This window comes from Dermacentor andersoni, chromosome 5 (genome assembly GCF_023375885.2).
Source record: "Dermacentor andersoni chromosome 5, qqDerAnde1_hic_scaffold, whole genome shotgun sequence".
NCBI lineage: Eukaryota > Metazoa > Arthropoda > Arachnida > Ixodida > Ixodidae > Dermacentor > Dermacentor andersoni.
In genome coordinates this window covers 92766075-92781861 of record NC_092818.1, presented here as the reverse complement: position 1 = coordinate 92781861, position 15787 = coordinate 92766075, and the positions used below count along the sequence as shown (strand labels likewise).

The 15787-nt window shown below is 46.3% G+C and overlaps 1 protein-coding gene across 2 annotated transcripts in view; it reads right to left on the bottom strand.

The window, feature by feature from the left end:
- LOC140218364 (uncharacterized) overlaps positions 1-15787 on the bottom strand; it is a 41350-nt gene extending 25563 nt beyond the window's left edge. For both annotated transcript variants that reach the window (XM_072288090.1, XM_072288091.1), the window contains exons 1-4: positions 15629-15787; positions 7490-7726; positions 5844-5883; positions 2837-2908 (exon numbers count right to left, since the gene is read on the bottom strand). In XM_072288090.1, the coding sequence (XP_072144191.1) occupies positions 2837-2908; positions 5844-5883; positions 7490-7726; positions 15629-15632 (353 nt within the window). In that variant the 5' untranslated portion in view covers positions 15633-15787. The remainder of the gene's footprint in view (positions 1-2836; positions 2909-5843; positions 5884-7489; positions 7727-15628) is intronic.

Genomic DNA, 15787 nt, shown 5'->3' with positions numbered 1-15787 from the left:
GCTTTTTAAGAGTTGTTGACGCGGCCACAATCTCTCAACAGCAAGAGGACCAGGAGCTCGCTTCACTAATTAATTTTTTAGAAGGCCGCAGCACAAACAAGCCCGGATTGTTCTCAAGGGATCAGTCATCGTTCTGCATACGCAACAGTGTTCTTTTTAGGAGGAACTTCTCTTTAACAGGGAAGAGATATCGACTAGTCGTCCCTAAAGCTCTCCGCAATGAAAGCTTGCAGGCCTGCCACGATGAAGCTACCTCAGGCCACCTTGGCTGCACAAGAACACGGATCAAAGAGGAGTACTACTGGCCTCGGCTCGCAGCACACGTGAAGCGCTACGTTCAAACGTGCCTTGACTGTCAGCGACGAAAAGTCCCACCTACGAAACCTTCCGGACTGTTACATCCCGTTCCAGTGTCGGAAACACCGTTTGCACAAATTGGAATGGACCTGTTTGGGCCCATTCCCAGTATCTGCTGCCAGAAATAAAGGGATCATAGTTGCTACAGATTACCTCACGCGATATGTAGAAACCAAGGCACTTTCGAGCAGCACAGCAGCCGAGGCCGCACAGTTCTTCATCGAAAACATCGTCCTGAGGCACGGTGCTCCAGCGGTCATCGTAACAGACAGGGGAACCGCGTTCAAGGCTGAACGTTTCCGAACTGTACTCCCCCTTAGCGGCACGGCACACAGAAGGAAGACAGCCGCAAAGCACTCAACTTACGGAGCGCCTCAACAAGACTCTCGCTGATATGCTGTGCATGTATGCCGATGTGGAACACAAGAACTGCGACCAAATATTACCCTACGTAACGTTTGCTTATAATACGGCTCGGGAAGAAACAACAAGAATGACGCCATTCAGTCTCCTCCACGGTGGACGAGTGACTACAATGCTAGATGTTATGCTTTCTCATGATTACAGCGATTCCGGGACTAACGCTGCAGATTTTACAGAGCGCGCCGAAGTAGCAAGACAGCTCGCGCGCGTTCGCACAACTAGCCAGCAAGACCGTGATGCCTGACGTTACAATCAACACTATCGATGCGTCGTCTACCAGCCCGGCCAAGGAGTTTGGGTTTGGGCTCCAGTACGCCACCGAGGCCTCGCGAAGAAATTTTTACGCCGATACTTCGGACCATACAAGATTCGACGACGCCTTAGCGACGTCAACTACGAAGTCGTTCCCGACAGCCCATCCTGCTCGAGGCGCCATCAGGACCTGCCTGAGACTGTGCACGCGGTGCGCATGAAACCTTATTTTTATGAATGACATGGACACTCTCTGGTTGGCTGCACACCAGGTGCTACCTGCCGAGAATCGGAACGATGATCCTTCTCGAGGGGGGCAAATGCCGAGACGCTACCTGTGCCCAACCACGCTGGTGACGAAGACGACGATCTCGAGTGTGCAAGCGAGGTGCTAGGGACGAAGAAGCCAGTTGAAGCACACCGGACCGTGCAAAACCGCACTGCTCTAGCCATACCTCAAGGGAGTCATAGTCACTCCTGCCGTGTACCCGTACGTTGTTGCATTTCCTCACGTTGACATTTAGAGCACTGGGCAGAAATCACATTGCGTCAGCATGATCAACGGCCAACGCAATGCTCTTTTTATATTTAGACAGCCGGATTCCCCCGGTTCCTGCCTGTAGAAGCACACCGGAGGGCGCAAAGCCGCACTGCTCTTGTTCAGAGCTTCTTCTAATTGTATCTGTTAAATGCCGCTCCCCGCTCTTGTCTCAAGTGAGCCGTGATAATATATTAGCTCTGTCCTTTCTTTTTTCTCTCTGTATGTTGCGTGGTATCGGAGCCAACTGTGGAAGAAGACGACGACTAGACGGAGCAAGCGGAGAGTCTCGCTACGCAGTGGAGATCGCCTTGCGAAATCATGAGTTCGTGGCACTGAAATATTTATACATGGGCTATTAATCAGCCGATTTGAAAAACGTTTGCGGCAAAACACTTCCTAGAGGACACGTAAGAACTTCCAGCGTATAATCAATTTTTGCTATGGGGCCTGGTGACGGGCCCATTAAGCACTGGATGCACTAGATCAAGCATCTCCTGCGCAAGTTAATGTGTTATCGGAACATAAAGCCCGCCAGCTAAAAAAAAGTAAACCGCTGCAAAAATCACTTTAGCGCATAACAAAATCAGCTGCACTTTTCTTAAGCCTCCGCAGTGGCTGAATCGCTGTGGTGTTTCGCTGCTGAGCGCAGAGTCTTGGGTTCGATTCCATTTCAATGTGGATGTATGAAAAAACGTTCGCGCACCATGCATTGGGTGCACGTTAAAGAACCTGAGGTAATCCAAGTTCATCCAGAGAAACAACACTTTCTACGCTCCACAGGGCTCCGCCCACGCAAAACACGGCACCGGAAATCTCGCACACTTCATTGCTTTGAGGTCAGAACAGAGGCCCGCATCTAATCGACGGTGCGCAGCAGCTTCATGGGCGCCGGTTCGCATGTACGCCACACAAGGCAATATGCTTTACGCAATCAACTTTCTTAGGACGCCATACAGCATAACTATGAAGCGACGTACGCGTGTTGTCACGAAGTGATGCTCCTTTGCCATCTTGCACGTGCGCTTTCTCTGTAGTCAGGAGTCGCGCACGTAACAGTTCGAGCTCTCGGCGTCGAAGGAGCGCGCACTCGTCTTGCACTTTGCGCTATCATGCAACAACACAGGCTGAGAAGTGATGCGCATATATAGGGAGAAATAGGGAAGCTAACTTCGCGAGAGTATTCTGCGCGCTGTAGCGCCGCTCATTTTGTGCATTGTGTTATGCGCCGCGAGGTACGCGAAGCTTGGCAGATCTTTTACTCACATTTGGACCATGTCTTGGGACACACCTCCGACGGTGGCAACGGCAGACGGCTGAGCAGCGGCTGCCGTGGGACTGAAATGGATTAAAATGAAGTGCCTTCGATTTATCTTATCTATTTTCATTGCTGTGCACCAGGGCTGCTACAGGGAGTGTGTGTTAATAGAAAAGTAAGACAGAAAGCAAGTACACAATATACAAGCGGCAACTGAAAAAAGAAAAAGCTAAACAGTGCAGACAGCGTACAAATTCGATGGCGTTTTAGTTCTTTTTAATCTGGATGGACACTCTACGGTTATTATTCTTTGAAAAGATTTATTCAAACAGTAATTATATGGAAACTTCGGGCGTATTCCCGCCGTCATCATCTGTGTCGGCGTCGCTGTGATGTTCCTCATAAAGTCAAAGTTCTATACCACCGTGGCCGCGCGCCCTGTGCTGTAGGTGCATGAGTAAGCGTGCGAGGGTGAGCCGAGGACCGTAGCTTGATCTCACAAGCGCAAGGGAGGAAGCCAGGGAGAAAGCACGCCCTCTTCTACCACGTGTACCGCAACGGGGTTGAGAGGGCGGGCGGGGGGGGGGGGGGGGGGGGCATTCTACCAAGGTGCATGTACGCATGGTAGCGAAGCTCCCATAGCAGATCACACGTCCTGCAATGGCGCCTTGTGGAGGCACGGCAGTGCCATTTACATTTCGCGAGGCCTGCTTCTTGGTAAAAAATATACCGTTTTCCGTTGGAGGTTTGTTGTGCCACGACATCTACTGCACCAGCTTACTTCACATATCGCACACACAGAGCACACAACAGTACCAATGAAGCGTGAGTGAGAACATTTGTCAGAATATCGCCTTACAATCCAACACAAATACACATATGTGTATTACTAGCCCATATTCTATAACGACAGGCATTACACTGGTGAGCTTTAAGAATTTTGCATGAATTCACAGCAATGGGTTCACCCAGATTGTGAACTAAGTACGACATGCATATGTCCCTAATAGCAACATACATCTGTTTTTTTTTTTCGCTTTTTAGGTAAAGTCAACATTCCTCTGCAATATTTCACAAAAACCATACTTTAATCGTCACTTACACAGCAAGCGTGCCGCCTGTAGTTTTTCTTTAGTATACTGAAGACATAGGTAAAACATGTTATATTGTAAAAATGCGGTTAAAGAGTGGCTTTTGATGAAATATTATAAAGTTCATACTACATATACTGCCATTGCTTTTATGGCTACCCACTAGAGAGTTTTGACGACATTAAAGTGTTAAATACGGTAATACAGTCTCGGCATATATCTCAGCACGCATCGCCACGAAAGCCTGCACAGTTTCATACTCATAATTATTCGTATTTGGAGGCAAACGTATGTGCGAAAAGTACAGAGTCTAGGTGCGTTGACAGCTCATAGCTTCGTGTGCGCTGTGTTCTGACCCCTTCGCGTTTAAGCGAGAGGCAGCACGAAAGTCTTTTCACTCGCTGCTGCTGCCGCTCTTCCTCACGCCAGCGCGTTAACAGCGAGTGTCCGCGCTCATTGAGTGAGATGTGCTTGTTTTCCTGTGCGCGTGACACCATGCTTGTTAATTTATTTAGTAAGCGAATGTTTACCAGTTTATACAGCAGGTAAAATTATTTCTTTACTTCGTATAGCTCTCTACTAATTTGCTATCGCAATCGATGCTTCGTCTTTCGGGTGAAAGTTTGACTTTTACAGATCCCCTAATTAACTGGCATTGACGGTTACCAGCGCTTCAGTTCCTAGACATCCAGCTTGAGTTGTCAGACCAACACACACATTGGACGCATAAGCCTAGTACGAAGTAAGCCCTCGTTACCTTAAAATTCCGCCCATTCAAAACTGCTTAAAAGGAGCATTGTCAATTTCTGTCTAGGCAATGCCACAAAAAATGTGATAACATAAAACTTATATGAGCCTCAGTCTGGACGTTTGTCTGCAGCGGGGCTGCCGATGACCTTTCTATAGCAGAAGGGTTGCTGAAGAGGTATCCTACGGAGTGACACTCGGAATGCAGTAAATGAACAGGCATTGAATTTTCCCTGGAATATTATGTCAATCTTAGCGCATCGTGTTATCTACGTCGCCCTTATATTCTTGTCTGCTGGCGCTAAAATGTTATCCGAACTCCTCAATGTGTTTGTTCAGAAACGGGATAGCAGAACTGCGCAACAACGGCAGCTCTGCTGCACCCGAATCATGCAGACGAGTGTAAACTTATACCAGACTTCCTGAGAACTGCACGAAATGTTGCGTTTTACATTATTCGAATGAAACAAATATTCGAGTGCTTCCAACAGTGAACTCTAAAAATATACGAATCAAAGAGACTATTCGGTTTTTATTCGAATTTCAACACACCCCTGACAGCTGGTTTCTCGCGGTTAACCTATTATTTCCTCGTACAAGAAAACCAGCAAAATGTGCTTGTCTATAGCCTCCATGAGGACAGGTGAGCTGAAATGTATTTGCGAAGGGCATGTGATGGGCAAGGTAATCACAATTTATCGGACGGTCACGTCTTTAACGAAAAGCTTATTTGACAGGAGCCGTAGAACTCGAATTAATGGTTGCTACTCAGTGCATTCTCAATTATTTGCTGTCATTAAGACCTGTGTTGACAACTACGAGGCTGCGCTTTCAGAATCAAGCAGGCGTTCCACGGAAGTGCTTTTCAAAATTAAGCAAATGTCTCAGCTGACAATTTTATGTTAATTATTTCCAGCTGGTGTTTCGTTTTACCAGTCACTGCGCTTGCAACAATGAGATATGCATCCGGTCTTGCGTTTCAAGAGTGGTGTTTTAGAGCATGTTTCTCAAGTACGTTCGGCACCGCAGAGGCGGTCTTGATTCGAAGCCTTCTCAACGTGTCTTCCAAACATATAGCACTATAAAACTCTAGATCGAAACTTTCGGTCATAAATTCACCATGGCTCGCATGCACGTTACCTGCATGCACAAGGTTAGTAAAGAGCAAATCTCTCACCTCGTGACCGCATGGCACGGTGGGTTCTTTCTGATCAAGGCTGGTAACAGGAAAGCAAGAAAATACATATTCCAATCACCCTTTCATTCTTTCAACTCCATGAATAACAAACCGCAGTAATAAGCTCCCCCCCCCCCTCCTTCCGAAGACACACACACTCCTCAATGCATTAGGATGTATTTATATCATCTGGAACATCTTACGTGACGGCTGTCTAACGTGCCATTATACAACGTTTTGCCATGGTGGCACCGGCGTTACTATATCTTTTTGTGTTTTCAGGTGTCGTTCATCTAACTGCTTTGTTAAAGAGAAACTAAAGAGAAAAATAATTTCACTTGTATTAGTAATGTGCCCCTCCATACAATAGAAAAAAAAAACCTCTTACCCCGAGAATAGGATTTGTAAGCCAATAAAATTGCCGTACCAGGTCGCTGTGACTTTCTAGATTTTCACAGTGTATGGTAGGGCGTAGTTATTTATCTGTATAAGCGGACTACATTGTGTTCTAAAAGACTTAAGGACTGAACAACGCATGTTTAAGCCAGCAATGCTAAATGCATCTGCAAAACTACATTGAAGTCCGTGACGTCACGCACATGCATTGACGCTGGGATTACGGCGGGATTAAAACATTGGCTGTCATCTTTTCTTTCTCTAAACAATCCGCTGTCAGGAAAATAACAAAAAAAGAGTTATTAGGGTTACCTCATCAGTTTAAACTAATTGTTTCTATTTTGTCTCGTTTTAAGGGTTGTCTTCTTTGCCTGTCTTGCAATGAACGAATTAATAAAAGCAGCCCGTTTGCTAGCTCGTAACTGCTGTCTGTAGTAAAACGAACAAAACAAGCAACCACTAGAACACCAAAATTCGGCAGAGACGCCTAAGACTGCTTACGTGTGGGAATGAGAAAGCGGTGGTCCTTTTGGTGAAATATTTCTGTGGCGCAACTCTCACCTGCGTTCGAGCTGTGCCTCGGTAAGGCGAAATAAGTACACGCCAGGCGTTTAACGCGATCGCTTGCCCGTGAAGAGTTCATAACTCGAAGGACCGCTGAGCGGAGTTCAATTGGGCATTCGTGCTTTTTATTTTATACAATATTATATTTAAATAAAATCGTAGTGCCGCGCAAGATGGCTGACAAAATTGACTATCGTAAACAATGTAATAATTTCATTCAAGCTGCAAACCCGTATTTCACATTTAGCCGCTCCAGATATGCTTTATCGGATGCAGCTCAGTGAACTGTGATCCGATTTTGAGGCGCAGGAATGGACTTGTAGACTTCGTGGTAGAGTACATTGAAGTTTGCCCGAGTTTCGGGAATTTTTGCAATAACGATCCGGCCATGGATTACAGGTTTGGTTGCAAATCTATTTAGGATTCTGCTTTGTGTAATAAATGCAGCAAATTTCATGCAAATGACTTAAGCATTTCTACAATTACAAGCTCTATGCGTCTCCCGTGCATTTTAATAGGGCAATCGCAGGGAACCGTGAGCAAGAGAACGGCAAGTTCAACGCCACCGGTGAACCCCGTGGCCCAGGTTGACCTCCCCCTCCTCCACCTCTTCAGTTTTTATTTACGGAGTTCATGAGAAGAAAAAAGAAGAAATATTGCAGCTATAGCACGCATTGCCCACTTACCTTCCTTCCTAAAGTAGTCCAGCAGTGCGATCGCATTCTCGGCACCAACAATCGCCGAAACCTTGCTACCCTCTATCTTGTCGATGTCCGCTTCACTGGTGACGCCCGCTGATTTGATGTATCCCAGCAGAGAATTGAGCACGTCTTCAGTGATGTCCGGGATGACGACCCGCACTAGACCTATAAGGTCTTCAACAGTCCACGGTTTCGTCCCATTGTCAAGGTCATAAGCGGCAGCTGGAAAGCAGCAGGTAGAGCCAGATGTACCACTTGATAATGAACATTATCGAATATCACTACCTGCACTCAAGAATTCAAGCCAGAGGACACCGGCAGTGGCATAGAATTTTTTTCGTGGGAAGTGGGAGGACTAATATTTAAAAGGGGAGTGAGGGCGGGGACAGAAGGGTATTGTCGCAAGTCGTTTCCCACGCGCATAGGCGGCCGCTGTGGGTTTGTTATGATGATGATGATGATGATGATGATGATGATGATGATGATGAGCGTACTGCGGAAACAGCGCGGGCGGCAGTGGGCTACAACGCGCCCTCGGTTGTCAGTCGCCTGCGATGGCTGGTTCCGAACGCGCTGCAGCCGTCTTGTCGCCTCTGAATGCTGACAAGTGTATCTCCTTTATTGCGATGACATTTCAGACGACGGACATACAGCTTGGAGATAATGTAGTCAGAGCACCCTGCGGCGACGTGTGCTTCAACGGAGCTGAAGCGTCACCTGCTTCACTTCAATTTCAATGCATGCCTTTCAGTTGGCCAATGTTTTAAAGCGACAGCTTTAAGGGCCCCGTCCCGCAGAAGGCACAGCGTCGCCAGTGTTGACCGTGCGTTGAGCGTGAGCAAAAATTTTGTACCCATAACAGCGCGCCACCCGCCGCTTTTCTACCAATCACAGAGCGGCGTGCGCCGCGTGCTCCGCTCGGCTCCTTGCAGCACCGCCAGATGGCGTTAGCCTCCGCGCATCCGCGTAAGTATAAAGCTAGGGTGTATTACTCATATAGACCGTTAATCATTACACCAGAAATATACAGGTTAGCAATGCAGGCGATTAAATTAAACAACAAGCATGGCCAGAGAATAATGCTATATTGAGAGAACTTGAGAATGGCTTCAGAATTGGTAGGCGTCTGGATGATAACCGATTTGTACTTATTCAGTGTATTGAAATATCCAGAGAAGAAAAGGGAGCGCTATATGTGGCTTTTTAGACTTTACCAGAGCGTATGACAACGTACACCACAACATATTGTGGGATACGCTGTAAGGGCAAGGCTTAGTCAACGACTGTACGCAGGTTTTCAGGAAGATTTACCTAGAAGATACAGTTTGCGTTGATTGGGAAGGGATGAGGAGTGAGGAGAAAGTGAATCTCAACAAGGGACTGAGACAGGGGCGGCATCCATCCCCACTGCTGTTTATTATGTACATGGTAAGGACGGAAAGGGCACTAGAGGAAAGGTATATCACATTTAATCTTTCATAAGAACAGGTGGAATGGTGGTGGTAATAACTTTATTATACACAGGGGAGTTGCAGACAGGTGGGAACAATAGTAGAGCAGCAGCCTCAAGGTTTGTTTTATGCTGACGACATTGTGTTGCTCGCTTACAAGCAAAGGGATATACAATGTCTGGCTAATATATGTGCACAGTAAAGTGAGGTTAGGATCGAAATTCACGTTCAAAATCAGGTCTTATGGTATTCAATGAAAACAGTGATCAGACAGTGGCAATACAGAGCCAGGAGATACCACTGTTGAAAGGACACTAACACATTGGTTTATGAATAAACGAAGAAAATAGATATATAAGTAAGAAAACACGGGGAAAAAAATTCACCAGCAATTACGATACTTCCTAATGCGAAATTTGAGTGAACCCTTTATACGTGTTTTCATTTCACGATATATTGGCTGGCGCAGACTCATGTGGCACGTTGCAAACGGCGCGAAGTGTGGCGCGACTGCCTTGCTAATCTGGAGGTCACGGGAGCCAGCGCGTAGTGACGCGTGGGCGCGATTCATAGCAGCCGCCGCAGACAGACCTCCGCTCACGCAGTGCTTTGATTCCATGTGTATGACGTGCGCTACTCTGGCACCATATTGTTGCCATCATCACCGCACTACGGTTTTCTTCTCACAGTTCCGCGATACCCTCCTCCTCCGCTTTACACCCTATGGTTCCGCTGGACCCTCCTCTCCGCTTCGCTCCTCGCGTCCCTCATCCCCTGCTGCGCTCAGCTTTCGCTTTCATCCTTCGCTGTTCACTTGGTTACGCCGAGGCACAACGCCGACGTTCGCCGCAGGAACGGGCACCTAAGAGCTGCACTCTAAAACAGTAAAAGGAAAGGGGGAGAGAAATGCGGCCATAATGAAGCACAGAGCGCTATGGGGATACAATAGGTCTGAGCTGCTGCCGGGCATGTGGAAAGGTGTAATAGTTCCAAGACTTACACTTGGAAGTGAGATTGTTTGCTTCAAGTCAGGGGTACAATCAGGACTCGATGGCAACTAAAGGTCAGTGGGACGCCTCGTATTGGGCGCTCACGGGAAGATTACAAATGAAGCTGTACAAGGGGATATGGGCTGGACAAGTTTTGAAGTGAGGGAAGCTGAGAGTAAAATTGATTTTGAGGAACGACTGAGGAATATGGAAGAAAGTAAATGGGTTGTTAGAGTGTTCCGATATTTGTACAGGAAAAAGTTTTACTCACAGTGGAAGAAAAGAACTAGGAAGCGTATCAGCAAGTATGCGACCGGTATACTTAAGTAGCATGGCAACAAAGAAGGTCAAACGCAAAGTCAGAGAGGTCGAGATAATTTCATGGGTGGCGGCAATGGAAAAGAAACCTGCTATGAGTAACTACCTAAGAGAAAAAAAAACGAAATCAGGAAAGAAACAATTTATGTTAACTCAAAGGGAAGCTTTTTACTTTTCGATGAGAGACCAGGGTACCTTAGAACGCGTACTGGTAAAGCGAGGTACAACAAGCAAGAAGATTTGCTTGCTGCGGTTATGCTAGGGAAACGGTGGAACATATTTTATTAGAATGGCAAGATATCTGCCCAGCGGCAGGTTTAGGCTGCTCTGGCCTCCTTGAAGCGATTGGGTTCAGTGACAGCAGGGGTAAAGCAGTCGCGGAGAGACCACGACGTCGCAGCGGTCGCTGAGCGACGGAATGCGCTGTGTCACTACTGAAAATCACGCCATGTGAAACAGCCTTAGAAATCGCATTGCGACCCCTGCGACTGCACCGATTTTCGTCGTTCCAGTAGCACCATGTGAAACAGCCTTAAATCGTGAAATGCCTGCGTTTAGCGTCGCTGGTTATGCACGACAATCGCGCATTGATTCCACCGCGTTTTTCCACTGTTCAAAATTGTCCGACTTGGTTCCCGAGTACATCGGCAAAGTTCCTGTTAGGTCCGGTGTTGTCGTTATTTGCAGTGGAACGCTGGTACCACTGTCGTCCGACGTGCTGCATGCTGTTCCCAATTGCCTTTCGAGAAGTCGAGCCATCATCTGTAGCGTTGTATTGAGCATCGCGACCTCCATCGTTTCGCTCGAGTTCGGCATAGTTCCGCTTTCGTCGTGGTCCGTCCGCGTCGCCAAGCGAGTTGTAAAGGGACTGCCTTCGAAGTTAACTTGTGGCGTCGTAAGCTGCAGATCGTTGGAGCCGGGGCCTGTTTCGTCCATGACCAGTGTAGAGTTTTCACTTTACGGTGATCGTTTTCCATGCTGGTCGTCGTTGCTGGCTACACTCGCTGCGGCTCGCCTGGGTGGGGACAGCCTCGCCTTCTCGCTTCGTCTTCAGTTTCCCGTCCGCCTCAGGTTCGTTTTTGGAGTCCTCGTCGCCATGTCGGCTGTGTGTTCTGACGATGACACGCTTCAGTTAAAAAAAAAAAAAAGGGTTATTTATTCAAATGGAAAACTGGAACCTGGCGATGCCATATGCACTAGAGTCACTGGAAAAAATTTCAGAGTACCGCATTCGTTTTCCCCGCGCCGCCGACGCGTTTATTGGCCCAACCGTACCACGTGACCTTGGGGGAGCCATATACCTTCCGAGCGCCGGGCGGGCCGGCTGAGTTAGAGCGCAGGCAGCGCAGGTTCCCTACGTTTTTTGTGTTCTGATTGTCGCGCTCGCGTTTGATTGCAAGGAAATCATGCCTAGCTGCCGCGCCTTCGAATGCAGCAACCGAACTGAGTCTGGAAAGACTTTTTTCTAGATTCCGACCGGGAAAAATGACCGAGAGCGTCGTTCTGCGTGTTTACACAGAATCGGCCGGGAGAACTTCAAGCCTACAAAAAACACGCTGCGAGGTATAAGTACACCTTGCTTGTGCTTTTCGGCACTGTTTTAGAAGATATTTAAGCGAAGGAGTTCATTGCAGGGATTGTTCACGTCTTGCACGCTTGACGCGGGTACACGTGTACGCGTTTGTTGCTCAACACACGCGGTTATTCCGTGCTCGTGGTACGCGAAGGCACACTTGTCGCGCGAGAATTCCACGTCCTCACGTGCACCAGGTACTCGCATGATTTCTCCGCGCACGTGAGCGCGCTCTCGCCTGGAGTCACTCGACCTATATGGCACTTGTTTTTCGCAGATCGTGACGATCGCAGTCAATAAAAACATGGCCAATACGAGGCCCATGATACTTCCTTTTTTCCACTTATCCTTTGCTCATTTATACATACGCATTTCGAGCTTAAAACCAATGGCCACGTGATATTCACAACACAGGATTAAAATTTTGAGCTTGTAAGCCGAGGACCTGAAGTCAGCATACATATTATGTTTTATGTTGAAATGCTACGGTGCATACCCAAATAATGTTGTGCTTGATGCATAACAAGAAATACAAAACAAGAGAACACCCAGTAGCATTAGTTTCACTCTGTCAGTATGTATATGTTACCTAAACCGCTCTAAAAGCACAACAAGTTTATACATCGCCTGTATAACTTAGAAAAAAAAAGTGCTGCGTCACCAGCGGGCGTTCCTGCTTTTTTTTTTTTACACAGGCAGCAAATCTTGGCAGTCTAAGAAAACAGTCGTAAATAAGTTGAGAAGAGTAGCCGCTCATAAACGCGCTAGACAGCCGCGTTCATAAATCGCAATGTAGCAAACACTCGCTCATTATCAGTGTACAGAAGTACATATACGTTGCTGTAATCACGCAAATGGCTTATATTGGCCTTCCACAAGATTTAGTGCGCAAAATGGTTATTGAAGTTGGTTTTTTACGCCTGCTGTGCACAGATCGTCTTACGATCACCCCCAAACACCGGTGCGCACACGGCAGTCGCAGTGCGTCGTGCGTATACGGCGGACGAAGTCGCCCGGCAGAATCGAGAACGCGCGGTAGTCGTTTACAAACTAAATTAAATGTATCCGATTTAGCTTGTGAAATTATACAATGAACGTACGTGCCTGTGACACTGTCAGGTGTTAGTTTCGTCCTGCTTGGAAACATTTAATAGAAGCCGACGGCAGACCCCGAGGTTCACGCCCAAAAGCACAAGCTTGCCTCATTCCGGCTCGAAGTGACGAAATGTTTCCTTCGTAGCTCGCTCCGCAGAAGTGGAAAAAAAAAAAAAAAAAAAAAACGCGCGCATAAGCTCCCGATAGCAGCGCTAAGGTGCTGTCCACAATCGTAGCACAGTTTCAGCAGTAAACGCGATCGGCGTGCAAAACAACCACCGGCTGCATTACTTTGCACAAAATAAAATTTTATTTTCGTTCTTAGCAACCATTATCTCCGGGCAGAAAGTATTTGTACTTAAGTAAACACTCAACCCGATGTGTCACCGAATGTCAAGCTCTTCCAACACGGCGGCCATCCCGCGACGCAGTCGGCTTGGAAGGTATATGGCGGTGGCCGCTCAGTGTTGCCAGTGAAATCCCGACCTTTGCGGTACTCTGAAATTTTTTCCAGTGACTCTAATATGCACCGGTTCCACGCGTTCCTCCCGAATGGCTCCTGCGCCTCCTTCTGGCCACTCTCACAAGCCAGCATTAAATGGACTCCTTGATGCCAGGTGGCGCTAGTCGTCCGTAGATGACGCGGTCCCGCAGAATGGCCTACGGGATGCTTTGACACCACTCCGTGTTTGACACCTACCGAGCACAAATTCATGATCGCCGCCCATGTACACAAGCGTCCTACGACGCTAGGTGTCATGTTTCCGAGAGTATGTGCCCTCATCTTGAATTGGTGAGACCATATTTCTTCTTAGCGTCCGGTATTAAAAGTAATTTTTTTCTATTAACATTCTACTATCATCTGTTACTAGGAAGTTGATTAAAAATTATGAAAACAGTTATTATGGAAAAAAAAAGTTAAGAAGTAGCCAGTTTTTGCATATTCATTTATAATTAACATTATGTTATTTGTTCATTTTTCAGTAAATCAATTTTAAAGCTTTATAATCACCAGTGTTACTAGAAAGTTGATTGAAAATGAAGGAAATTTACACCTGTGCATGAAACAAGACAGTCTTGCACCAGCCATGTTCACTTAATAATTATAAGCTTATTTAACAATATTCATGCATGTTGCGTAACTTTAGTTATGTACCTGAAAAAACAATTATTTTTATTAACTTCCTATTGAACGGTGTTTCTAAGAAGTTAAAAAAAAGTAACGAACTTTCTTTTGACAAACGTTACTAAAAAGTAAAAGTCCATAGGATGTTACTAAAGTTGATAGGAAGTTGATAAAAGTTCTACAGAAAGTAAGGAAGCATTTTTGTATGGGTGACTTAAGGGAACCGTATACTCGGCAACAGCGATACATTGTTGTGCCAATAAAACGGGGACGGTTATACTTTCTAAGCACTGTTCGTAGATGCCGTGACTTCAAAAACAGCAATATGCCGGAATTACGATCGCAGCAGATGATATACAAGCAGCATTCATACGCAGAGAGAACAGGTCGCTCGAACGTGTTTTGCCAACTAGCGCCCACTTCGAGTTTGCGGCAGAAGGGAGGCGCACTTGTAGTGTCACGCTGTTTGCAAATATGGAGAGGTCTATTGTGATGCGCAGCTTAGCTTTTGCTAGCTTGTAATAAAAAAATATCTTATATCTCGTACTTAACTTTATATTGAGCCAGGAACCAGCCAGTTATAGGCGCTCGTTACAAGTACTACTGCACAAATGTTCTGCACATGTTCTCTTAATCATATATATATATATATTAATTGCTGGAGCAGAAGAATGGCAGTTGTGCCTCACTTGGTTGATGATTATTTGATTTCCGTGGCGCAAGGGCCAGTTCTCGCCAAACAGTGCGCCCACTAGATTCTCGCAGCAATTTGTTACTATTTTCGTTATGACTGGCGTTGTTGTTATGGTAACCAGGATCGACGCCAGTTTTCAGTCCGATGCATTCTTAGTCTAATGCGTGCACCTGATCTAATTAACGGACGCGTGCCTTCGTTTTTCATTAAACTCGTTCCTAAGTCCTGGTGCCTAGTAAGTCCTAGTTTTAAAATTTCAACACTGCTCACAGTACATCGAAAATAGAAATACAGCTTGACATTAATGACAACAATAATACTAAAAAATTGTTTTAGCAAAAATAATAAGAATAAATAAATAAATAAAAATCTCTATTTAGTTTGAACCAGAACAATCCACTCTTGCTTTACTGTCTTACTGGGATAATGAGTTCAAAGCGATAAGCTTGCACTGGATTTCGTTACTTATATTGTTGGCTCTTGGCGATTGTTGGAGGTGCTCACATATTCAATCTATGCACTGGCCCTCGAACCAACTAGGGTGTCCATGCAAATCACGTAGTTTTGTGGCCCGAACTGTTGAATGAATAACAGCAACCGCTGTAATGTAGACTAAAATAAAACCCCGCAGCTGAATAAATTAACAGGCCCATAGTTACGTTTTCGCTTACATTAAAAAGCGGACATCGAGACCGAACTTTAAAGTCCAAACGGATACTGTGGCCTGTGACAATCCTCGGGCCCGTACTTTGTTACCTTGTATTTTCCTCCCATTCTTCATTTCTTACCATGCGTAGCGTTGAGCGGTTTAAAGCAATCGCGAATGTCAACAAACGGCTTCGAACAGCTATAACAGGCGGTGAGAGGCATTTACTGACCCATTACTGATGCGATGCCCAGGAGCTCTTGAAGAGACAGCTAAGTGGACAATTCCGAAACCCTCTCGGCAATGGAATTCGACGGATACGACAAACTACGTCTTCGTCGCTAGGCGTCAAAACCCATTTGCCCAGCAAACCTCTTCGAGAACACTTGGC